General features: G+C 38.7%; 1 protein-coding gene across 2 annotated transcripts; it reads right to left on the reverse strand.

Annotated features, from left to right (window-relative positions):
* Positions 1-2,662: 2,662 nt before the first annotated feature.
* Positions 2,663-17,372, reverse strand: exoc3 (exocyst complex component 3). Of its 2 annotated transcripts, none has more exons than XM_067604791.1 (16): positions 17,223-17,372; positions 15,922-16,121; positions 13,812-14,031; positions 13,462-13,634; positions 11,538-11,750; positions 10,696-10,874; positions 8,813-8,929; positions 7,810-7,927; positions 6,921-7,046; positions 6,317-6,417; positions 5,959-6,069; positions 5,620-5,761; positions 4,971-5,093; positions 4,583-4,744; positions 4,276-4,397; positions 2,663-3,062 (listed from the first exon to the last, which is right to left on the reverse strand). In XM_067604791.1, exons 2-16 carry the CDS (start codon positions 16,063-16,065, stop codon positions 2,858-2,860), a joined length of 2,256 nt encoding a protein of 751 aa, XP_067460892.1. In that variant the 5' UTR covers positions 16,066-16,121; positions 17,223-17,372; the 3' UTR covers positions 2,663-2,857. The 2 variants fall into 2 exon arrangements, with proteins under 2 accessions (XP_067460892.1, XP_067460890.1); XM_067604789.1 differs by having other exon boundaries at positions 17,090-17,296.
* Positions 17,373-25,158: the final 7,786 nt, after the last annotated feature.

Here is a 25,158-nt window from a genome sequence, read left to right on the forward strand (position 1 = left end):
ACTTTGTAACACTGATTACAATATTACATAATAATACATACAAAAAGTAGTGCTCACTTCACACCTGATAGAGTCTACATTGATGCAATATCCTGCTCACCATGTGTGTTCTATAAAATGGAAAATGCATTACTTTTGGTATTGGAAGTTGACCCAAGGGGTCACTCCTTCAGGGGCCTATGAAACGGGCCCTCTGTTACTACTGTATAAATTAGGAATGGACAATCATGTGCCATATAGCAATGGTTCTCAAACTTTTTCATGTCAAGGACCCCTAAACTGACAAAAATTAAACCACGGACCCCCATTTGATAAGATTTTTGCTTTTAGGTGTTATTACAGAAAGTATGAATCCCATGACCAAAATAGTATACATTCTCATTATGTAGTCATATACTTATGGATGGAATTATAATGAAAATAAATGATTCCCCTTTTTGCTGGAGACCCTCTGGAACCCCTTCAAAGACCCCCGTCAGACCCTTTGTCATTGCAGCTATGTTTTGTTGTGAAACGTGTCGTGGTCGATGAATGCAGCTAGCTGTCTCATTAGTTGGAGAGCTAATATCTGCATGGTGTTTATAGTCGGATAGCACCGTTTTTTGTTGTGTTGTGTCGTTATACCGGTCGTTTGTTGACGTTAGCAGGAGAGAGTCAAGGCACTCGGGAGCGCGCAAAAACGCCACTTCCGTTGGATTCTCGCGGAAAATCCTATCAGTCCACAGGCTGTTACAGACAACCGAGAAAGTCGGCGAAGGTCTCATTTTTTACGTTACATTACTACACGTTCACTCATTGGCAATAAAAAATGATTAATACATGTAAATTGTTTCACAATTCTACACATAAAACCTTTAATAAACTGTTTACTGAATGGGGAAAATTTGAAATCCAAAAAGTTGGTCCCGTTGCAGATCAGTCTGATGTGAACTCAGCAGGTGATTTCACTGATGTGTTCCGTTAGTGGAATCTTTGGGTGGAATGAAAACATGTGGACTGTTGGCCCTCCATCCCTGCTATGGATATCGTAATATACATTAATATCAGGTGCATATACTTAATACATTTAATGTTGATTGATCAATTTGTTGACTGGGACAGTGCAGTTTGAAACATTGAAGATGCACTGCACCAGAGTTAGCTTAAAGCTAGTTTGCATCTGTAGTCCCCAACAAAAAACATACAACAGCACAACAACAAACAGTACAAAGCAAAAAAAAAACAACAACCAAAAAACAAAAAACAAAAGAAACAAACAAACAAAAAAAACCCACACACACACAGAACACACCATACAAAATACAAAACTACTACAGCACATCACATACAACCACAATGTCAATTAGAACTTGTAAAAATGTTGTTAATGAGGCGATGATGTGCAAAAAAGTTTATATAGACACATTTTCTCTTTGTTACACAGCCTGTACATCAGTGTTTTGGTCTAACTGACCCCTCAATCAGCAAATTCAAACAGATCCACAGCCTGTCACCAGACAGCCAAGATGAAACGTGCCAGAGTGCAGGCCAACATGAGAAAAGTGTTACACTTGCATTGGTTTCATTGTTGCTGACATGGGATATCCTGTCAGTCTCAGCTCAACGGACAATTCTTGTGGGCTCCACTCCTAAATGCCTAGCTGTCCCAGGATCAGCACCTTGGACAGTGATCGTGACATATTTGGATGTAGATTGATTTAGAAATGAAATTTCTTTACTTTTATTTACAGTACTGTCAAACTGTTGCTAAAAAATAACTATAAACTTATAAGTGACTTACCATGCTCGATATCTTGAATAAAAACACAAACTGGGATATATATATAGAACAGACACAGTCAACTGATACAGTGAAGTACAGTCACAGCCACAGTACATTTACTGTAATATAAAGTCAGACCCTAGACTCCATTATCCATATGTACAGCAATCCAGTATGTTCAATAAATACAATTAAAAACACTCATTCTTACTGTTCATCATTTATGCATTTGCATTAAGTGTACTGTCTCTATTACTATCTGTATGATCTTGATGAAATTACCACTGTGAACTGTTTTGATCAGAAGTACACTGACATCATTATTTTAAAAGACTGTTTGAAATGACAAATAAATTGATAAACATATACAATGTTGTGTTTCTCTGATAAACTGTATGTATAACCTAATTTGATACAGATTCTTTTAGTGTGCTGTGTGAGATTTTGTAAAAAGCCAAGATGTTTTTGTTTTTTCTTGTGTCAATTGAGACAAAGTGATGATTAAAGACCATAAATAAAGTAACCGAGCTCAGCAGGACAGCAGGAGGAGCTACAGACTGTATCTCAGTAAAGTGTCCAGTTCATTTTCAGCAATGAAGACCTTCCATTTGTTTCTTTGTCTTTATCTTATATTTTATGTACAGTAACATACTTCTTGATGAACCTAATGGTTATCTTATATGGAATTAGATGAATATAATATCACAGTCTGTTTGAGTTGATTTGTCATGTAGCCTCTGTATTTATTGTAGAGGATGGTGAACCTGTTAAGAAGTTAACTGTGACATCTGTCCACTAGTCAAAATACATAGAGGTAGAGGAGCAGCAGGATGAGGAGAAGTAAAAGAAGTGGCCCAAATCCTGTGATGATTGGACACCCAATCAGTCGACATACCATAGTCCATTTTTACAACTACAGTTTTATTATTTTCTGAAGCAAGATGTGATCTTGATGACAATAAAACAGCAAATAAAGTGTGGGAACAAAACACAGCAAGCTGCATTAAACAAAGACAACAGAGTGTAGAAAAAGAAATGATCATGTTATCATCTCTGAAGATGCAGAAGGTGGAAACAGTGTCATAGTGACTGGCTTTATTTGAGCAGCTTTGCAGTTGCCATGGAGGTCATGGTAGTCATGGTCGTCATGGTGATGGTGGGCACGGTGATGTCTTTGAAGATGGGCTGTGTGACACCAGAATAGGATACTTTGTTCTCACTGAGAGTCCCAATAATCATCTGGCGCATTTCCCTGCTAGCATCACCACGCACCGCCAGCAATGCCTGGATGTGCTCCTCCCTAGAGAGAGCAGAGAGGATAAAAAAAGACTTAGCAACGAGAAAGGAAGGATGTGCGATGATATCGTTCAAAGGAAGAGCTGACGAAGTTCTTATTTGGTAGACGTTTATTAGACGATGGTCATCGGGTCCATTCCATGTACAAAGATGGTCTGGGCACCGTACCACTGTCGGTGCATAGCTTATATGGGGTTACACATCTGTATCTTATCACATGAATAACATAGGTTTTCCATGGGCACTAGGTCGGTTGGGAGCCATCCATCATGTAATTGACAGCTGCCTCACAACATATTATGTGCCACAACATACCACATCTGGAACAGTTCCAAACTTGATCATGGATCCATTGTTTGTATCTCTAAGGTCCCCCCGAAGGGCTATACCATGTTACCTAAGGTGACATGCAGACTCTGAAATGTTTATGTCACATGTCCAATACCCAAAATCAGTAAAATACATAGGGTCAGATAAAAATCATACTAACACAACGAGAGATGCCATATAACATTTGTGTGGAAACTCATCGAGGACACTTAACATCAGGTGCGATTAATAGCATTATTAACATCTGTATTCCACGTAGTTGTGCCAGTTTATGGTCCTGGTGCTGTGCGTGCTATATCACTGCCCGGGCTTACTCAAAGCAACAATGTTAATGTCTCAGAGCAGCCAAGTCAGGATCTAGGGCTCGTATTTATCAAACTGCTGAGTCAAATTTTGGACTTCAGTGAAAGATAAAAGTAAAAGTCCTTTACTCACAAACTTGAGAATATAGATGTATAAATCACCTCGTCTACCAGCAGCAGAATTTAGTTTCCATTTCAGCCAATTTCCTATTATTTGGTCCCTATTTATATATTTATACACTGTAAATATATTAGATTGTTGTTCATTTCAATGACATATGTTGAATGAATAACATACCTTTGAATAAACTGTTAGAATTTTTTAAAGTAATGTATAATATGACATATGTAGTTGACATGGAATCACTTGAGAATTGCTATTAAAATGAACTTGATAAATGTGTCTTACACTCAGCCAAGAACTTTTGTATTCTAAGTTGGTAATTTAGAGCATTCTGAAGTACCAGACCTCACGCATTGCCGTCTACACCAGTTTATGTTTTACGACTGCAAGTTAGAAAAAATTGAAAATGTAAGAATTTGAGAGAGAGAGAGAGTGTGTGAGAGTGTGTAGCGTGAGTGTACCTGATGTCAGGGTATTTAGACACCAGAGTGGTGACCTCCAGGAACAGCAGAGTTGGGTCAGTCAGTTTGAAGACTTCAGCGGTGGCAGCGATGGCACCACAAAGACGGTCTGTGTCTTCACCCTGCACACAACAATCGAACTCAACACTGGATGTGTTCAGCCACAGTACTGCTATGTACCAAGCATCTTTTCAACATGACAACGATGATTAACAGAGTACTTCATTGTTAGTTACAACTGTTAAGCGAGCGCTAAAAAGGTGAATAATTTAGCAGTATAGAAAAAAACAGCTGTATGTCAACTCACAGCAGCCAGTTTTCTGAAGAGAAACTTGAACTGATCGGCCTCTTTGATCATCCTCTCAGCTCCTTCCCTCCTCTCATCAGCGTTCTTAAAGGTGATCCTCTTCTGCATCACTGCTTTGATGTACTCCACTACCACTCTGCGCAGGGCCTCACTTGTCATCTCCTGCAACACACCACAACTAACATGTCATGGGATCATCTTAAAAATCTCTTGTGTTATATATACACACACACACACAAGATGGCTCATAGCTCTTCCAAAACTATGGAACTGCCAAAATATGATAGTACATTCACATGTTGGATTCATCAAGTCAATCGGTTCAACTGTTTTATAGAATTATCTTTGAGCTACCCTGCTGAGATCCTGTGTTCTGCTCCTGTCCTACCTGGTTGAAGGGTTTTTTAATCTTGTTGAAGTCATTGAAGTAGTCCTCCACTGTCACACAGATGGTGTCCACAGCATGAGAGCCAGTTAGCCACTTCCTGGTCAGCAGTTCATTCAGGTGATGCTGGGATACATAAGTCAAGGCAATGTCAAAATAAGTATACGTATAAGTGTCAGGTTGTTTTTGTCATTTACTGTTAGTTCAAATGAAAACAAAGAGAAACTTGATCTGTCTCACATCCTGCAATTATAATGATGATTCAATGATTATACGTTATTGTAAAGCTCATTCATCCATCACTTAGCTAGTACTCTTTGACTGTTCAAATACTGTCTTTGAATAACAAATGAGCAGCATGCCCTGAGGAGTTATTACAGTTTGAAGAAAACGTGTTTCTACTTTATAGTAAATATGTGCAAAAATCTTATCTGAGGTCATTTATACCGTGATGTAAACATCAACAATATGTCTACAAATACTGTGGTTGTCAATGAAATTTTGTGATTATCCGGAGTAAGTGAAACACTATTTCTGTGATGGGATGTTACTGTTGACTTTTTATTTTGAGTAGATTATTTAAGCATCTGAGCACATGTATAAAGGAATTTGTATTTGTAATACATTTGTCATCAATTTGAATCCATCTTACTTCAAGGTCTAGGAAGACTTCATCCAATAGGAACTGACATCCCTCTTTGGCCACCTCATTGAGTGTCTTTGCTATTGCAGTGTCAATTTCAGTGGGCTCTGAAGACTGAGAGTACTTCCTCTTCAGACTGTTGATGGACTCTCTGAGGAACACATGCCACAAATGTCATGCATTAGAATATATGATATCTACACCCCTCTGAAAACAAAAAGCAATTACTTAAAAGACTGCTGGAGACACTCTCACCTGAAACCTCAAATCAAATTCCATTTGGCATCAAAACCAGAACTCTCATGTTTTGAAAGCATAAACACTAACTTGTGTAAAATGAAATCTTACTTGAATGTCTGGCAGTTGTTAATGATGGCTATCATGTACTGCACATAACACTGAGGCAGCTGCCGGTCTCTCAGGTGCTCCTCTTTGTAGGTCACTGCCTCCTCTTTGTACCTGCACACAACAACACACACAGTGTCAGTGTAACACAGCAAAGTGTTCATATAACCAGAGTACTTTGTTCTCTTGAGCCCAGTTTGCATATGACCCATATTTAAAGGGTAAGTGCCAATTATACATCAGAACCCATGTGGACAACATATCATGTTTGTGGATGTCCTAGAAAATTCCCTCATTATAACATCAGATTTTTATATATAATTTGATGTTATAATATAATTTGTAAAAAGTCAAACAATACCTGTGGAGGAATGTGTTCATCTGTTTCAGGCAGAGCTTCAGAACCTGCTCTTTGAAATCCCCGTCGATCTGTGCAGCGACTTGCAGGTTCTGTTCAAACATCTGATGAAGAGTGGAGTGAAGACACATAAAGAACAGGAGGGGAGGTGGAGTGAAACAATTACTAGAAGTAAATGCTTCCATTACAAGGATCAGGAAGCAAACACTGCTCTGCTGGTTTTTCCCAGGTCTCAGCTGGTGACAAAAGGTGACCAGGCTTTGCAATTAAAGCCCCCAGAATTCTTGCCCATTGAGAGAAGACAGGCTACATCTGTATTGTCTTTCAAATCCCTTATTAAACCATTCTTTGGTTTGGTTTTATCTTTTCATCCTTGCAATTTTATATTCTCCTGTTTTTAACTTTTTAATCTCCTGTGTTGGATAATCTTATTGTTTGTCTTTTTGATCTCATTGTTTTTCTTTTTCTCTGGATGGGACTTTCACTGCCCTCATCCACATGAGCAAATCTGGTAGAGGCATAGTCAAAGCTCTCAACCTGAAGCTGTCATGGTCATGGTTCTAAAGTTTTATATAAATGTAATAGTAGTTATAGTCATGTGTGTTACCTGAAAGACAATGGCGGGCAGTGTGGTCTGGTAGTATCCGTCCTGGTCAGCCTCAGGCTCTGTTTCTTTCTGCCAGTCCTTCTTGTCTGTTTCCAGGGCCTTCCTCAGCCAGCCTGTTATATTAGACTGCAGACATAGACAGTCAGTAAAGAGTAAAGAGTCTGGGTCCACACATCACAATTAGATGGTTTGTAACATTATTATTTGAGACAATGTAACCTGTTGAACTTTCATTAAAACAAGTTGGCATTTTTCTAACTGTCTTGCCTATTTATTTCATAATTGATATCTGTGTACAGGGGGGAGGAAAGGATGAACAAGGAGGTAGCAAAAGGCCTTGACCAGGACCCTCATTTATTACCGTTGCATATGCACAAAAGAAGGCATATGCCACTTTTTAAGCAAACCAACTCGACAGGAGAATGCGCGGTCCTCCACAGAAACTCTGACCCATACGTAACGCACATAAACTGGAGAAATGAGGAACTCCGATGGCAGAAGGATGAAACGCAAGAAACGGTGTGAAATTGATACTTTTGTGTAAAATAAGTCAAAATATTACCTCTCACGTATTATATGAAGAGTTAATTTGCAAAAAGATAAAAGCCATTCTAACATCTGTTTGAATGATACTCCCTAGAGTGCACACACAAAAAACAGGATTTATATATAATAATAAATGGGCCATTTCATGAGAGAAGGAAGTTACTGTGATTAAAAGGTCCAAGGAGCGGGTCTATTTTTAGTGCAGCGCTAACAATTTGATTATGTGGGGATTCCACCAGAAGTTCCAAATGAAATAAATGCATGATGAGAATGAAAACTAGAGGGTTAATAACTTCAAGGGGCATCCCTAAATGTGCCTGTCAGTGTGTGTGCTGCTGCTTACTGTGAAAGTCTGGACATATTTGCTGAGGAGGTCATCCACCACATCCTGAGGCAGCAGAGGCTCCAGCTGGTTGATGTCACACTCTAAACGAAGCTCTGGATGGCCCATCATCTCCTCACTGAAACATAGACAGACTCTTTAACTATGAATCACTTCCATCTGCAGGTGTCTAATGAACTCTATGGAGTTACATTTTTTCCCCCCCCGTTGTTTTATTTGTTGGGTGAGTAACATATTAAAATCTGATATTAAAAAGCTGCCTCTTGCTGCTCGTCTGCATCTGACTGAAATTTATAACAACATAACCAGCAGACCACAGTTTGGTGTTTAGATGCAAATCAAATTAATCTCAGTGGGGCTAAATTACTGTGAGATGGACTGGTAGTGACAATAGCAAATACAATGTGAGCTGTCAGTTTTCCCTGGTGTGGAAATAACTGTTTGTGTTATCATCAGATTGTTTAAGATGCTCTGAAATTAGTCAGAGAGAAATGTAATTAATGACCTTGGAAATAAGTAGTATAGAAAAATAGATTAATATTTTGGGGTTGTGAATCTATCCCATGAGGTTATGTGTTGGCTTTGGCAGGGTTGTATTCTGTAGGAGCTTTCTGTAGAAATGATAAAAAATGATAAATGACAGGAATCAATCAGTACCACCATCAGATTAACTCCATGTAACGACAATGAAATAGGTGAGGAAGTTTTGTCCACAATAGCTTTACTATGTGAGAAAAACAAAGTCTCCTAGAGGGGTCTGCTTTGGTTTCTGTGCACGAGTCTCATCACCGCCAATGATTTAGGAGGAGGTAACCTGGAAAATACACCAAATGAACAAATGCACAAGCCCTGTGGTCATGGCAAACTCAAATTATCACTGATGTTGCTGATGAAGCATAATGGCTTTTCACCTTGGTCTCTGAACTAAAGAAAACCCCCAAAATGAACACAATATTCAGTACATGGACACAACTTGTTAGAACGTGTGTTTGTGTGTATGTACCTCTTATATGTGTTGAGGACCCAGGTTAGCATGGACACAATCTCATTAGCCTCCAAGTCCTCAGAGGCCAGTTCTTTGACACGAGTGGACACAGCATTGTGGTAGAGACTGAAAAACCTAAAACACACATACGTATGTGTAATATCTCTTCCAGACAGCAGACAGTGCTATTCAACCCATGTTGGACCCATTCATGTCTGGATACAGACATATAACCTGATAATTACATAACATACATTAATTACTAGATACCCTAAATTTCAGTTTCTCTTCTCTGTCCATTAGCAGTGTTTCCCCCTAGTTTGACTGCTTTGGCCTGGCCTTAACTGAGTTTTTACTACCTTCCAGAGAAGCATCATAATGAAACACACATCCACGGTTTTCATTAAACTTACTTATGAGTTTTAATAGTTTTAAAATTGTGCAGTGATCTGTGAATGCTTCCTGGTTGTGCATTCAGGTGCTGAAAAGAAGGTGTGACGAGAGAGCATCTCCATTCAGCTGCAATATTGCATTCATAAACTATGATATTTGGAAACTCAACGGGGAATACTTAAAATAATTATCTCTCTCTCTCTCTCTCTATATATATATATATTAAGGAATAATTATCAGACATAAGTTTAGTAAAAACTTGTTGTAGTTGCATTAAAGGGTCTAAGAAAGTTATTCTGACCCGAGAGTGGAAGGCAGTTTTAGCTACACAACAACACATAAACGCAACATTCCTGTACATGGAGCTCAGGTGTGCTCTCATTGGATGATCAGAGATGGAAAGTCTGCACAGTAGTACTCAGCAAAGCAGTGATGCTTTCACAAGAAAATGTCAGGCAGAGAGTATACTGTTCTGTAGCTCTGATGAAAAGACGAAAACACTTTCTACAAAACAACTGTTGGGTCATTCCAGGTCAAATCAACAGATTTGCTGACTTGAACCAAACTATATTAATTAAGGCATCAAAGTAGTTGCCTAATATTAGTACCAAGAAATGTTAGCACAATTTCTAGTCTTGTAGTTTTCTTAATTGTAAAAATTAAATTCTGTAAAAAATAGTATTGACACCTTTAGTGTCAGTATTATTCCTATATTTATCATTGAGGCCCCACTTACACCAACTGGCAGGTACTTCCACTGGATTTGGAAAAAGACATCAGTGTATTTTTGTGTTCACACCAAACACGCGAAAAATTCGTCTTTATATTGACTTTATATGTAATCTCAACACTTGAAAAATTTCCTTCGCGTTTGGTGTGAACACACTATTTCTTCAAAGCTTTCAGTTTTGTACCACTGCAATTAGGACTGGGTTTTGCAGAATTTCCGTTTGTAGTAAAACATGGTGTTTTTGATACCTTATGTTTGGTTTAAGGCACTTCATATTTTGTGCATTTACTAATTAAAACATGCTCTTTCCAGTGGCATGATTGTTTTTATGCTAGACTTTATCATACACAGGCAATATGCGCTTGAAATATAGGTGTGAAATCATATTTCCATTTTTAATGCTTCATAAATCAGAAATTATGATTTCTTTTAGACACGCACCTAGTTGAAAATATAGTACTATAACATAACAAAGATCTGATGTGGTTCTGTGTGAAGATATAGTGCTCCAAAGCACAAAATCATTTTTTAAATGAAATAAAAAGTGAAATAATAGAATAAAAAGATAGTGAATAAATAGTTCAAAGGTAATGACTTATGGAACTGTAATATTTTAGCAACACTCTTTTTTGGCAGGCCACGCCCCCTTTTATAAAGGCGCCATAGCTCAGAAACTAAAGAAGATACAAGCCACTATAATGTGTTACATGATCTTGAGTTTAGGACCTGTTACATATGCTGACAGCAAAACAGACTGATTCATTCAGTTATGCGTTACCTGTTGAAGGTGTTGTAGTGAGGGGGGAAGCACTGAACCATGAGGTTCTTGACAACGATGAGGTCATCCAGAACATATTTCCTGGTTATTTCCAGAAGACGAACCAGCCACATTTTATCAGCCTCCCTCGTCACTGCCTGGGTGCCCTCAATGCGGGTGCTGACTGTACCTTCCAACACCTGCCAAACAGACATTTTAAAGGCTTCAGGAAAAGCTCTTTGGTTTAGGGGATGAGACTATACAGTTGACCTGTAAAGTAATTAGGTCAAGATAATTAAAATGTGAACACCACTTCTATGCCACAGCAAATCGATTCAAAATAAATGTCACTGTGGATTCTCTAATGTAATATGTTCTACAAACACAGTCATGCTTCACCATGTGCCAATGACTGTGAGACCAAGGCCTTACCATTACTTTCAATCAGTCTCCATATGTTCTCCATATTTGGCAAAGATCATTTGAGACAAGACTTCACTGCTGTGTAAAATGTAGAGAGGTTTTACAGTGGGGAAGGAAGAACAAAGAAGTCAAAAGACTAATAAAAACAATCGCACACCAGCCATGTGGGCTTAAGTGGGTAATCAGGAAAAACCACATGAAAAGTCAAAAGAAGAGGAAGAAGAAGAAGAAGAAGAAGAAGAGATAGAAGAGTGGGATGCAGAAAAAGAAGAGGACAAAGAGTGGGATGAAGAAAGAGAAGAGGAAGACGAGACGGGTGAAGATAAAAAGAGGAAGAGAGTGGGATGAAGAAAAATAATCAACTCTATTCTAAAAGTAAGACCTACAGAGACCTGTAAGATGTACAGAGCAATACTTGGATGCTTCATCACTCCTTTTACCTCGAACATTTTGTCCTTCCATCGTTTGGGTCGCCCTGGTGGGATGAACCCAGTCTGCTTCTTACGGTCAACCATGCGCCGATCAATCTTCTCCTCGCGCTCAATGATACGAACCACTGAAACCAGCATGGTGGGGTCACGACGAACTGTTACCATGGACCTTTGCAGTACCATCCATAACTGTTTGGCCAGCTCATCTGACAACCCCTGAACCTGGGAGGAAACAGAGAGAGTTTAAAAACTGAATGCTTTAAAGACTTGACTGAGATAATAACTAAAAAAACATCTTGGACAGAATACAACTGTATTATCCACCAGAGAGGTAAACTATCTTTAGCTTGACATTTATCAACATATGTTCACATATGAGCAGAACTGATTTTATTAGTTACATTTTCTGCTTCAGTTTACAATACAAGGCCCTCCTGCAACACAGACAGCCCTGATACACATCTACAGTCATAGAAAGCAAAAAAGAGAAATGGAAGGAAGACACAAATGGGCTGTTCATGAGGTACCACAGTCACACAAGAAAAAAAATGCAGCTTTGTATTAGATAGGTTGAACGTGATGATGTGTCTGTACTCAGGTCAGGGTATAGTAAAAGTTTAAGGTGGATGATTTGTAACCAAGTGGGTAGCTCAGGGTCTGAAAAGTGAAGCCAATGAGAAGTGCCTTAAACCTGCATTCTCTCTAATAGCCAGCAGGGGGCAACACCACTGGCTCTAAAAAGAAGTCTGTTTGTACAGAAGTCTATGGGAAAATGACCCTTCTTCTCACTTAATTTATTACCTCAGTAAACCTCATGAGTTTATGGTCTCAATCGCTAATTTTAAGTCTTCTTCAATACAGCATGATGTTGATTTTGTAAATTACAGTCCCATTTAGAGTAAAATAGACGATAAAGCAGGGTAGTCTTTAGGGCATGGCTACCTTTTGATTGACAAGTCGCTACCACGGCAGTGGACGAGGTGCTGTTGTTGGACTCTGGGGAGCTCCTCCCCACCTCCACGCTCTTGTCCAAATACGGTCACTTCTCATCACTTCTGGCTCCAAAAAACCAAGATGGCGACTGTCAAAATGCCAAACTTGAGGCTTCAAAACGGGAGCCCACAAACTAATGCGTGTTGTCATGGTGACTACATCCATTATTTTTATACAGTCTATAGTTGTAATTATGCAATTTCACAAACCTTCCAGAGCTATGTACTGTAAATACTTCATTAAAAGCTGCTATTGCCAGCCATATTCCAACATAAACAATTACAGACCAATCAATAACAAAGAAATTGAGTGGGTAGAATAACCTGTAGAATTACTACATTTCCAAATGCTGTTTTCATTCAATAATTATTTCCAATTGCGTCTAATGTTTTTGAATTGTTGTCAAGTCAATAAAAGGTGACACTTCCTGCTAAATTTTCCCATTAAAAGCTTACCAAGAAGGGGAGGAATCATTCCCAATGAGAAAACATCTGTGCAGTAAGTGTTGGGTAGCTTAACAGTGATACAAAATGTGCAAAACACACACACACACACACACACACACACACACACACACACACACACACACACAACTACTAAACATGAAGGAAGTGTTGAATTTGTATTACCCAGTGGTTATTAAGAACAAATGCCTGTATGGCTGTTCTAAATAAAGGCCTAATTCTCTATGTTGTTGAGGATTAGAGGACACAATTTGAAGATTTACAGTAATTGAAAATTTTCACAAGCCGAAGAAAGATTTTAAACTGCGTAAAAAACTCGAAGAACTGGTATCTGATCCGTTTTCCCTCATGAACAGTACCCCAAGTTTAGGTATCAGAATCAGAATCAGGGGAGAGAAAAAGTCATGTTGAGGACATGTATGATGTTCTTGTACAGTAATGTTATAACATTCTAATACACTATTACTTGAACTTACATCTTCAAAGTAGATGGAGATAAGGTTCATGTCACTGGTGTTCTTGCTGTCCATACGGTACTGCTCATACATGAGGTCATCCCGGGAACACTCCAGCTCCATCAGCTTCCTGTGGGCCTGCAGCAGCTCTGCCTGCTCTATCAGCTGCTGGGTCTCTGCTACGATCTCTGGGACTGTACACACAGAAAGGTGGCAAAGACACAGAGAACTGAGAGCAAATGAAAGCAGAGACAACTTGGACTGTGATGTAGTCCAAGACCACAACTTCTCCTTTCCCATTAGATGACAAGGTAAATCAAACCTAAAACCTGTAAAGCCTGGAATGTTTCTGTCTTAACAATATTGTCTACCTGAGAAGATGTTTTTAAGGTTTTCCACAGCAGAGGCCAGCTGACTGTGTTGAACCACAGCATCCTTGACATCTTTCAGGTTCTCTATGGTGTTGATGCTCTGCCTCCAGTCTTTACTCACATCAGCTAGTGAGCTCTGGATGTCTTTGACGTCCAGCAGGGCACTGTGCAGCTGGGTCAGTCCAGTACGGACACCATCCAGCTGGGACTGGATGGCTGCCTGAAAGACATCCGGGGCCAACAAGAGACATATATTAGTGTAATACTGGAGTTATTATTAGAATAACTAAAACATGTCAGTAAATAACTTTGTGGTACATGGTGAATGCGTGCTGTCTTACTGAGTATGTGTGACATTACCATATAAAACAACATACTGTATACTTGGTCAATGATAAGTACAAGAATGCATTATTGCTTAACTTAGCTGTAATCAGAAGAACAAATAATAGGGATCTCTACCCAAACAGTAACAGACTGTTTATAAGTGGAAGAAAGTATGCACCAGATGCTGATGTGTTATTTGGAATCCAGTGGGTCCCATTTGATGGGTGGACACTGAGAGACCTGAGACCAAGCCTCAAGAGTAGATGCGATAACAAAACTGAATTAGTTACACATTTGCCTATTGTCAAAAAACAGGAGCTAGATCATTTGTCTATAGCTGAGGGATGTTCAATGCAGAGGCCACAACATGACCATGTTATTTAAACATTTGAAAGTGTTGCTAAGCACAGTTAAATATACCCAGGATTTTTAATGTTTTCTCAGGACTCAAAAGGGAACAGAAGTGAAATTAAGCAGATCACAGTAGGAATCACAATGGGATGGCAATGACTAAAGTCACCAGAGGAGAAACATTGGGATTGGGCAGGATGGGAAGAGTTTTTGATTCCAGTGAAATTTTACAACACTTCTGACTGCAGTTTCATGTTGGAAAGAGCTGATATGCCAAAGTTAACTGTATTTATTGCGTAATGGTGACATTCAAACTTCACTGATGTTTTAACCGATATATTCCTTAAATTCTTCAAGGACAACTCATTAGCACTGATCAATTATTTTTTGTTATTAATCAATACATTGTTTCAGTGCTGAAACAGCTACTCAATGAATCTTTTTTCATTCAATTGAAAATTAATTTCAATAATCAATGCTTATTTTAAGTTATTTATTAACTAATTTATGTAGCAAAATACCCACCATCCCCTGGTTCTAACTTATGAGGAATGTTGAGGACTTGCTGCTTTTCTCCGTTTGAAGGTTCTATATGTAGGAATCAGAAATTCCTTCTCCTTAGTGATATCTATGGCCCTCAAATGAGCTGCAGTCAACATCCTGGTGTCCGTGCTTGTGTGTGTGCTCGTGGCGCGAGACTCTTGCAAGTGATATCTTTTTCCTGGCTTACACTTCTCATGATTACATAAAAGATCTCTAACGTTGTGTTGTGGTATTTAACGTTGCACTGTTTCAGCAAAGCATCTCTTACCAGTTAGTCAGCCAGGCAGCAACGCGCTGTGGTCGGAGAGAAACGAACTTTGGTTATTGTTGTGAAATGTGTGCTTATTATGACCTAGTAAATAAAAGCCGTAAGCTATGTTCTGCTATTGCTCTGGAGCTTGTTTTCTGCTGCTTTGGTTGAGGAAATAATGTTTTAGCTGTGTGTGTGTGTGCTTGGGAATGGGCAACTTGTCATTGCGGGGGTGTTTTGTTGTGAAATGTGTAGTGGTTGACAGAGGCAGCTAGCTGTTTCCTTAGCTTGGTGAGCTAATATTTGCAGGGTGTTTCTAGTCAGATAGCACTGTTTGCTGATGTTAGCAGGAGAAAGGCAAGGCACTCAGGAGTGCGCAAAAACATCAGTTACAGACAACCGAGAAAGTTGGGAAGGTCACATTTTTTAGGCCTACATTACATTACTACCTGTTCACTCATTGGCAAAAAAAAAAGATTAATAAATGTAAATTGCTTCACAATTCTACACATAGAACCCTTAATATCATTGTAAACAACAATCTTGAGCTCTGGACATGTAAAGACGTCATGTGAGTGAACACATGAAGAATGAAGAGGTGTATAATGATGTATACTGTACTGCCAGTGAACTCATCACCTTCAGCCGGGCCTCCACAGAGGCCTTCTTTCTGGCCTCTCTTCTTCTGTATTGCTCCACTTTGTCTAGCTGGTCCGATCTCTGTAGCATTCCTGCCACACGCTGCACTGCTGTGGCAACCGCCTCTCGACTTGTCTCCTCCATAGTGATGCTCAGTTGTATAAAGTACCAGCTGTATTCATAGGCTTCATACAAAAACACTTGAGGTGAAAGAGAAAAATAAAGACTGTCACAAGTCAGTCTCATACACACTAAAATGAACAGACTTAATAAAACTAACTTTTTAAAAAGTTTTTCACCCAAGTGTAAACCTCATGCATGCCAGTCACTTAAGAAAATAAGTGCCAAGTGTTTCAAGATTTCACACAAATTGGCAGAAGTAACAGATCTGACCAAATATCTAATAAAGCAAATAGAGAATATCAGTATATTTCTGTGTTGCCCTATCAGATCAAATATTGGCAGGAAGACTGCCCACTGCTCTTTCAACAGTCACAGAACATGACTATGTGAGTTGTATGATATGAAAATTGATTGAAAACTATTTCACCCCAACTGCATCCCACCACTCTTGCTCAATTTCATGAATTCAAATATTAAAGCAAAGCAGACAACGGAGTGCTGATCTCCATTGTGTGATGAAACTGTCATGATTGCAGGTTTTTAGTTGTTAAAGTTGCAACCAGGAAATGTCCAACAACTTGTTCTCTCGTATGAGCAGTGTTGCATCGTTGCACAGAACTCTACATCAGACCCATTCAGTCGTTTTTACAATATATATCATAGACACATATTTGGAATCTGAATTTTGGTGGACTGTACCTCTGAAGAGCTGCGATTGTTTGGAAACGGAATATAAAGGTTAGTATTTTGCATCCTCAGCTGTCACACAATGAAATGGCTTCACAAGTTTTACTGTATCCAGGAATGTAAGAAAACGATATAAAGACAGCAAGCGAGCTGCTGGTCAGACTCGTTTTTATTTGGACAGCCGGGTAGACAAACCTCACTCACTGCAATCAATAAAGTGTCTAAAAATTAACCATGTAGATCAAATCTTCCAGCTGAATATGTCAAAGCCTAACATTATGCTAAGCTAACAATGGCCGGGAAGTGTTTCACTGCCTGTGAAACAGTGTTAGCTATACAAAGGCAGGAGACATCTTACCCCATGCATTCAAGGACTCAGCGTAGAGAAGATGAAATATCGCTGCATGTCGGCAAAACTGACATTTCTACCATTAACGGAGTTCTGCTGCTGTATTGATTTACTTCCTCCTTCGAGCCCCGCCCAGCATCACCTGCTTCTGCTGCTGCTACTGCTGTTGTTGCTGCTGCTGCTTCTTCTTCTTCTTCCTCCTCCTCTTCCTCTTCCTCTTCCTCTTCTTCGGATTTTTTGGCGGTTGGCAACAAGCCCCCAGGAACAGCGCTGGGCTGTGAGGCTAATTTGATATAGCGGCCAAATCGTGTAATTACAACATCACGTGACGGTGGGCCCAAAAAGACTTTTTCCCATAGATTTACATTGTGAAAGAGACATCCGTAAATCAGCGGATATTTTTTTTGAGTATCTCAACATCCGCAAAAGGACTCGTCTCACTATCAGAATTTGATCCGTTCGGTCTGATCACATTTCGAAAGCCTAAAAGAGCCGCACGATTGAATTGTTTTATCCCCATTTAAGTTAGCCGGAGGGCTAAACCGGAAGTAGCCGGCTCGGCCGGCGAAAGTCACTAGTGCGCTAGCTCTATGGGCCACACAGATGCAGAAGTAATGCGGAAATGCAAAAGTATGCATGAACACGGTGAAAGAGGGAGTACTGCCATTCCACTTACAAATATGTGTATGATATTTGCCCAAAATAATCACAAGATTAACAATATCTGAAATTTTCGCATCCAAGTTGTCCATAAAATAAATAATGAGGCTTTTAATGTAAAATTAGTTTGTAATCTGCACATAGAAGGGTAATGGGTCTCCAGTTGTCTAAGGATAATTTGTCTTTGTTCGGTTTTGGTATAAGCGTGATTATGCCTTGTTTCATGGTAGGTGATAAAATAGAACATTTTATACACTCTTTAAAAGCATCATAGATCAGTTCTCTAATTTCAGTCCAGAAGTGTTTGACGAACTGTGTTGTGAGGCCATCTGGGCCCGGTGACTTTCCATCAGGCATCTGTGAAATGGCAGTGTCCAGCTCAGCTACGGATATTTCAGCTTCTGTTAGAAAATTCTCGTCTACTTTTGGGGTCCAGTCCTTTAGCAGACTCAGGAAATAAACCTGCCTCTTGATTAGAGTACTTGGAACTATTAGAATCTTATATAACAAAACTATGCGGTCATCAATAGATCTTTGCTCAAACAATTATTAATGTCTAATTTAGTTATTACCTTTTTGGCATATTTTTTTGTAAATTGAAAAAATATGATGAATTCTTTTCACCGTCCTCAATCCATCTTGCCCTTGGGGAACCGTGCTGTTTTGGTCCTGCTTGACCCTATTATTATTACTAGTTATATTTCTATTATTATTATTGTTGTTATTGTTATTTTGCTTCTCTACAGCTCTTATTATACATCCATGTTGGCAACCAGCTTATCCGGGGTTTTTTCCCTTAAACTTTATCAACAAAAATATCATATACAATACATATAAAACACAAAGACATACAAAAGACAAACAACATCAACAATTTATGTTCCAGGGGTACAGGCAAATGTCCATGGAAGTTATTTACAACAACACTTTATATGTACAAAGCATGTATACACGGGTACACACCATGGGTACACATAACATAAGTAAAAAAAACAAAATGTGAAAGAAAATGTACACTTTTTAATGCTATAAATGAACGCAAGGGGAGAATAAATATCTATGTAAAGAAAGACAGCACAGGCTGTCACAGTTTTAATTGCTTTTTGTTTTAGAGAGTGTTGAATTGAATAAATGTATTGTTTGAACTCTTTGCTAAAGGCAATAAAGCACAGTTTTTACCTTTAAATTTACATTTATGGATATGGAATTTGGCCATTATAATAATAAGATTTATCATGTACACATGCTTTTCTGTGTATTATTTTCCAGGAGACCAAACAATATATTCTTCCAAAGTAAAATAAAACTTTAAGTATTTTCAGTAATGAAAACACAAAGGTTTTGCTAGAAATTCTTGACAACTGGGCAGTGCCAAAATAAATGCACAAACAGTTTGTGGATATCCATAACAGAGACTGAAACGCACATCAATGTCTCTCTTAAAGCTTTTTTAACATAGTTTTTAGCTGAACAGAATTTATGAATGAGTTTAAAGGAAATTTCCTTAACTTTATTGGTGATTGAGTGTTGATTAGGTAGAAGCCAGGCCTTCCTCCTCCTCATCCACAAAGTGATTCCAATATGAAATCACATCTGGTAGTGTGGTAATATCTCTCTGGAACGGAGCTCTTAAAGATCTGTTGTTATCACCAGGATAACTGGAAAAACAAATTTTGCCTATGGGAGTGTATGTTGGAGATAACAAGGGCGATTGTTGGACATTAACCCTTGGCTGAGATTTAAACAGCGTACAGACTCCAGAGGGTATTGCACCAAAGACTTTTGCATAATCCCCACATGTTACAGGCATATTATATTCTGACAGAAACTCTTCATAAGTAAAGAGAAGACCATCCCTATTAAATAACTGTTCTACCAACACAATATTATTGTGTAAGCAATATTCCATAAAGAGAGATTTGTGTTTATATAAAATGTCCTTGTTATTCCATATAAAAAATAGTTATGAGGTGAAAAATTGTGTTTGCAAACGAGGGAGCATGACAATAAAGCCTGGTGATGAAAAGCAGACCTGTTTACAGGGATTTTTATTGATATTATAGTCACAAACAAGAAAAAAATTTAATCGACCCAGTTTAGATAATATATGGAGACATACAGTGCTGCTTTTTGTGAACCCTCTAGAATTTGCTCTATTTCTGCACTATGACCTAAAACATGATCAGATTTCCACTCAAGTCCTAAAACTAGTTAAAGAGACATCAGTTAAACAAATCAGACAAAAACAAACACTGGTTCATTTATTTATTGAGGAAAATGATCCAATGTTACATATTTGTGCATGGCAAAAGTATGTGAACCCCTAAGATTATCAATTCATTTGAAGGGAAAATTAGAGTTGGGTGTTTCAATCAATGGGATGACAATCAAGTGTGAGTCTGGGAGGCCCTACCTTATTTAAAGAAGAGAAATCTGGGTCTTCACTGTTAAACTCTGAGCTTCACAACACAGGTTTGTGGAAGTGTGTCATGGCTCAAACAAAGGAGATTTCTGAGGACCTTAGAAGAAGAGTTGTTTGTGCTCACCAAGCTGGAAAGAGTTACAAGACCATTTCTGAAGAGTTTGGACTCCACCAGTCAGCTGTCAGGCAGATCATATACAAATTGAAGACATCCAACACCATTGTTGCCCTCCCCAGGAGTTGTCGAACAACAAAAATCACACCAAGAGCAGGCGTGTAATAGTCCAGGAGGCCACAGCGGACCCCAGGGTAATGTCTTGGAAACTAAAGGTCTCTCTTGCAGTGGCTACAGTCGATATTAATGAATCCACCATCAGGAGAACATTGAACATCAATGGTGTGCATGGCAGAGTTGCAAGGAAAAAAGCCACTTCTCTCCAAACAGAACATTGCTGCCATCTACGGTTCGCTCAAGACCACATGGATAAGCCAGAAGGTGATTAGAACAATGTTCTGTGAATGGATGAGACCAAAATCGAACTTTTTGGCTTGAATGAGAAGCATTCTGTTTGGTGATGAGCAAACACTGCATTCCAGCATAAGAACCTTATCCTATCTGTGAAACAAGTTGGTGATAGTATCATGGTTTGGGCTTCTTTGCCTCTGAACCAGGACAGCTTGCATTCATTGATGGAGCTATTAGTTCTGAGTTGTATCAGCAAATTCTACAGGAAAATGTCAAGGTATCTGTCTGTGAACTGAAGCTCATCAGAAAGTGGGACATGCAGTAAGATGACAACACTAAACGACAAGTCGTTCTACCAAAGAATGGTTAAAGCAGAAGAAAGATAATGTTTTGGAATGGCTGAGTCAAAGTCCTGACCTTAATCCTAAAGAAATGCTGTGGAAGGACCAGAAGCATGTAGTTCATGCAAAGAAGCCCACAACATCCCTGAGTTGAGACTATTCTGTAAGGAGGAATGGGCTAAAATTCCTCCAAGCTGATGTGCAGAGCTGATAAACAGTTACCAGAAATGTTTGGTTGAAGTTATTGCTGCAAAAGGGGGTCACACCAGTTACTGAAAGCAAGGGTTCACATGCTTTTGCCTCCCACAAATGTGTAAGATTGGATAATTTTCCTCAATAAGTAAATGAAAAAGATGAAAAAAGAGATCACGTTTTGGGTCATATTTATGCAGAAATACAGAACATTCTAAAAAAAGGGTTCACAAACTTTCAAGCAGCACTGTATAATATTCCAAATGGAGGTAGGGTTTTTGAAAAATTGCTTCAGCCAATTTATCTTAAATGTATTATTTATTGTATAAAAATCCAAAAAATGTAGCCCACCATTTTCGTAAGAATTTAGAACTGTTTTCTTCAAGTGATGTGTCTTATTTTTCAAAATGAAATTGAAGAGGATTTTGTCAATCTCTTTTAGTAGTTTGTTATCAAGATGCAGAGCCAAAGCTGCATAATGTCAGTCAGGAGATTCCTTCTGCCTTGGTAATTAATACTCTGTCTCTTAACGAGAGATCCCTTAAGAGCCATTGGTTTAATTTTCTTTGAGTTTTTTGTATAACAGGATTAAAAGGCAGATTTAGAGCACTCCTTAATGGCCATAAGTTCACACTTATTTACATTCATGTACAGACCAGAGGCCCTTGAGAACTCCCAGATTACTTCAATGGGAATATGAATTTGGTTTTCATTTTGTAAGAATAGTGTGGTGTCATCTGCCAGCTGAGTTATGATTACTTCTCTACCTATGAGAGAAATACCCTTCACCGCACTAGTTTTAATATGGCCTGCCAAAAGCTGAGTCACTAACAGGAAGAGGTATGGGGAGGTGGGGCGTCTAATGCCTCTAGACAGATTAAATCTGTCTAGATAAATATAGTTTCTGACAGATGCATTTCCAACTGACTGATCTCTCAACAGTGTCACCCAGCGTCTGACTAGCGTACGCTGTGTAGCCTGCCTACAGTGCTGGGGACCTGTGCTCTGATTAGCTAAGGCACTTCTGTGTTGTTAACTCTTTGTGACCCGGGTTACACCAGCCTTACTCTTTAAAGTTTTGGTTCACCAAAATTACTATTGACAGTGTGTTATATTGGATTATCCACAATGACATCCCTCTAGAAAAACAAATTTTAAATTTGTTCATGTTTTGGTTTAAATGTTGAAACTGTTCAATTCTGTGAGCACCACAAACTTAACTCCATTGAACCTTGCTATATAGGGTTTGAGGCAGAAATCTCCGGAAGGGATACCTCAAAGCCTACAAGAGGGAAAACACAAGATGGAGCCACACTCATAGCTCCACTTGGAATCATGTTACATATCTGAGGCATCATGCAGGTGTTTTGTCTGCTATTCAGTGACAGACAGTACTGCAGCTGTTTGCAGACCACACCTCCCTTACCTGCTGCTCTTTAAATGTAGCAGCCTGACACCATAGTGTCTGTGCACCTCAGGCTGTACTGTATGAATTACTATTACAGAATTGTCTACATACTACACTGCTAGGAAAAGATTCAATGAAATACGCTTCTGGAGATATCTGACTGCTATATAATATAGTTACAGCGGGAATGAACTGAATAGCTCTGAAACATCTCGGAAGAACTGACACTGATTTGTAATGAAATGGATTTCTTACAGTTTCCAGGTGAGAGTAATTTCATATCTCTCTATACAATGTAAAGTATACATGTAAACAAACTAAATATGGTGTGTCAAAGCATGTGGTGTTTTGATTTAAGCTTTTAGGTTGTATAGAAAGCATTGTTTCTAATACCCCAAAATGATTAAGCATGAAAAACTGGGTGGATGAAACGTCAGAACCTAAGATAAAACTAGTGAAATTTGGTTTAAGACTTACAGTTGAAGTTGAATCACTTAAAGAGTTGAACCATTCCTTGAAACAAAGAAAGTGTCAGTTAAATCTTGATGAGACTGAAGATGAAAAGTTGTTGTCAGGTGAAGAGTAAGTGCTGAAAGCAGTTGAAATGTTAGTTGAAGTGTAAGTGCTAGAAATAGTTCCGTGTACCCATACGACAGCTGAAGCGTCAGTTGGCAGCAGTTTAACTGTCTGTAAAAGAGCTGAATGTAGTTCAACTGAGGACTAAAACCTGGCCCTAACCCCTGTCCATTTTTCCAGTTTTATGCCACTCATCTCCTCATGACGTATTATCATGAGTTATTAACTGCCCAGTTTCTCATATTAGGGTACAGACTTTCATTATGTGAACAATATTAGAAGAAACAATACTGTTGGTTTTTAATTTTGAAATAATCACAAACAAGGAATAAAAATGGATTTACTGTTGCACTGCAAGTTGCTTTGAATAAGGATAAGAACAGGATAATAAAATCTTCTAAATGGCTAAACTGTCATTTTAAACTGTATTGAATTTAAAAAGTGCAGTGGAAACAGCTACCCAAATGTATTCATGTTTCCTTACAAAAAGTGGTTACACTTGTTTGATGCATACAATTATTTTGTCTGCTAGATAAGTATGCTTCACTGTAAATAGTGAAATAAATACAGACGTGGCTGAACTTATTGGCACCCTTGCATTTTGTGAAAATAATGCACCATTCATCCTGAACTGTGTTGAAATTAAAAGATATTTTATTATCAATGTATGTCTATGTTTGGTTTGCAGTGCAACAAAACAAAAAAGTTGTGAAAATAACTGAATTCATGCTTATTCTACAAAGACATTCTAAAATAGCCTGAATAAAATTATTGGTACCCTTTAGAAGTTGTAAGAAATAATTGATTTGTAGTGATACTTTAAGCAGACTATTTTGTTTTAATTAGTATCACAGGTGTTTTCAATCTTATAATCACTCATGCAGCCAGTTTAAAAGAAGAAAATTACTCACTCTACTGTTTTGTGCCACTGTGTGCATCACATTGAACATAGATAACAGAAGGAAAACTAGAGAGTGGAATGAAGACATTAGAAAAAAGTTAATAGCCAAGCATGGTCAACGTAAAGGTTACAAGACCATCTCCAAAGAGCTTGATGTTTCTGTGACCACTGTTGCCAATATTATTAAATTTAAGGACCATGGAACTGTAGCCAACATCTCTGAAATGCGGGTGGGGAGATGGGTGGAGAAACTCAGGAGAGGAGATTGAGGTGACAAAACAGGAGAACAGACAGGGAGCCGATTGGCTGGGGGAAACACAGAGAGCAGGGCAGGGCTAACAAGACTAGATGCAGGGCAGGTGTGGAGGAGTGCAGGAACACAGGACGGAAACACAGAGCAAACCAAAACCCAAAAACACAATATCACTTAATCATAACCCAGCATAAATCAAACTGTCTCAGAATTACATAAACTTAAGTAAACAACACTACAAGCTAACTAATAATGCAAGACAGTCCTTCAGCTCAATTCAGCCTTCTCCAACACAGTCCAGTCTTAATATAAAAGGAAGAAAGGCTGAGGTGTCCAGTGGAACGGAGGAGAATAACAACCAAAGAACACAGAGCCATACTGACAGAAAACTTAACAGGCTAAATTACCATAAAGAAGAACTGGAATTAACAGACACACAGAGTGAACACAGGAACCCAAAAGAGCAAAAACACAGTCCAAACACAGCAGAAAGTCCTGGCAGGATGTGACACCTGCTTTATTGTCAAATGTAAATTAAATGGGACCATAATTTACAAAATGAACATCATGCTATATTGAATAATACTTGCTGCTACATTATGAACCATCCAGACCTCTCAGGTCGTCTGGGACAGGTCTGCTTTCTGTCCCCAGAGTAAAAACTCAACATAGCGTTCAGTTTTTATGCTCCACATATCCGGAACAAACTCCCAGAAAACTGCAGGTCTGCTGCTACTCTCAGTTCTTTTAAATCACAGCTGAAGACTTTTCTGTCTGCTGCTGCCTTTTCTTAAACCAAATTTGAGGGTTAATATTTTACACTGCACTGTAACTTTTATTCTCTTGTTTTATCTGTCTT

Source organism: Thunnus thynnus, chromosome 12 (genome assembly GCF_963924715.1).
Source record: "Thunnus thynnus chromosome 12, fThuThy2.1, whole genome shotgun sequence".
Lineage (NCBI taxonomy): Eukaryota > Metazoa > Chordata > Actinopteri > Scombriformes > Scombridae > Thunnus > Thunnus thynnus.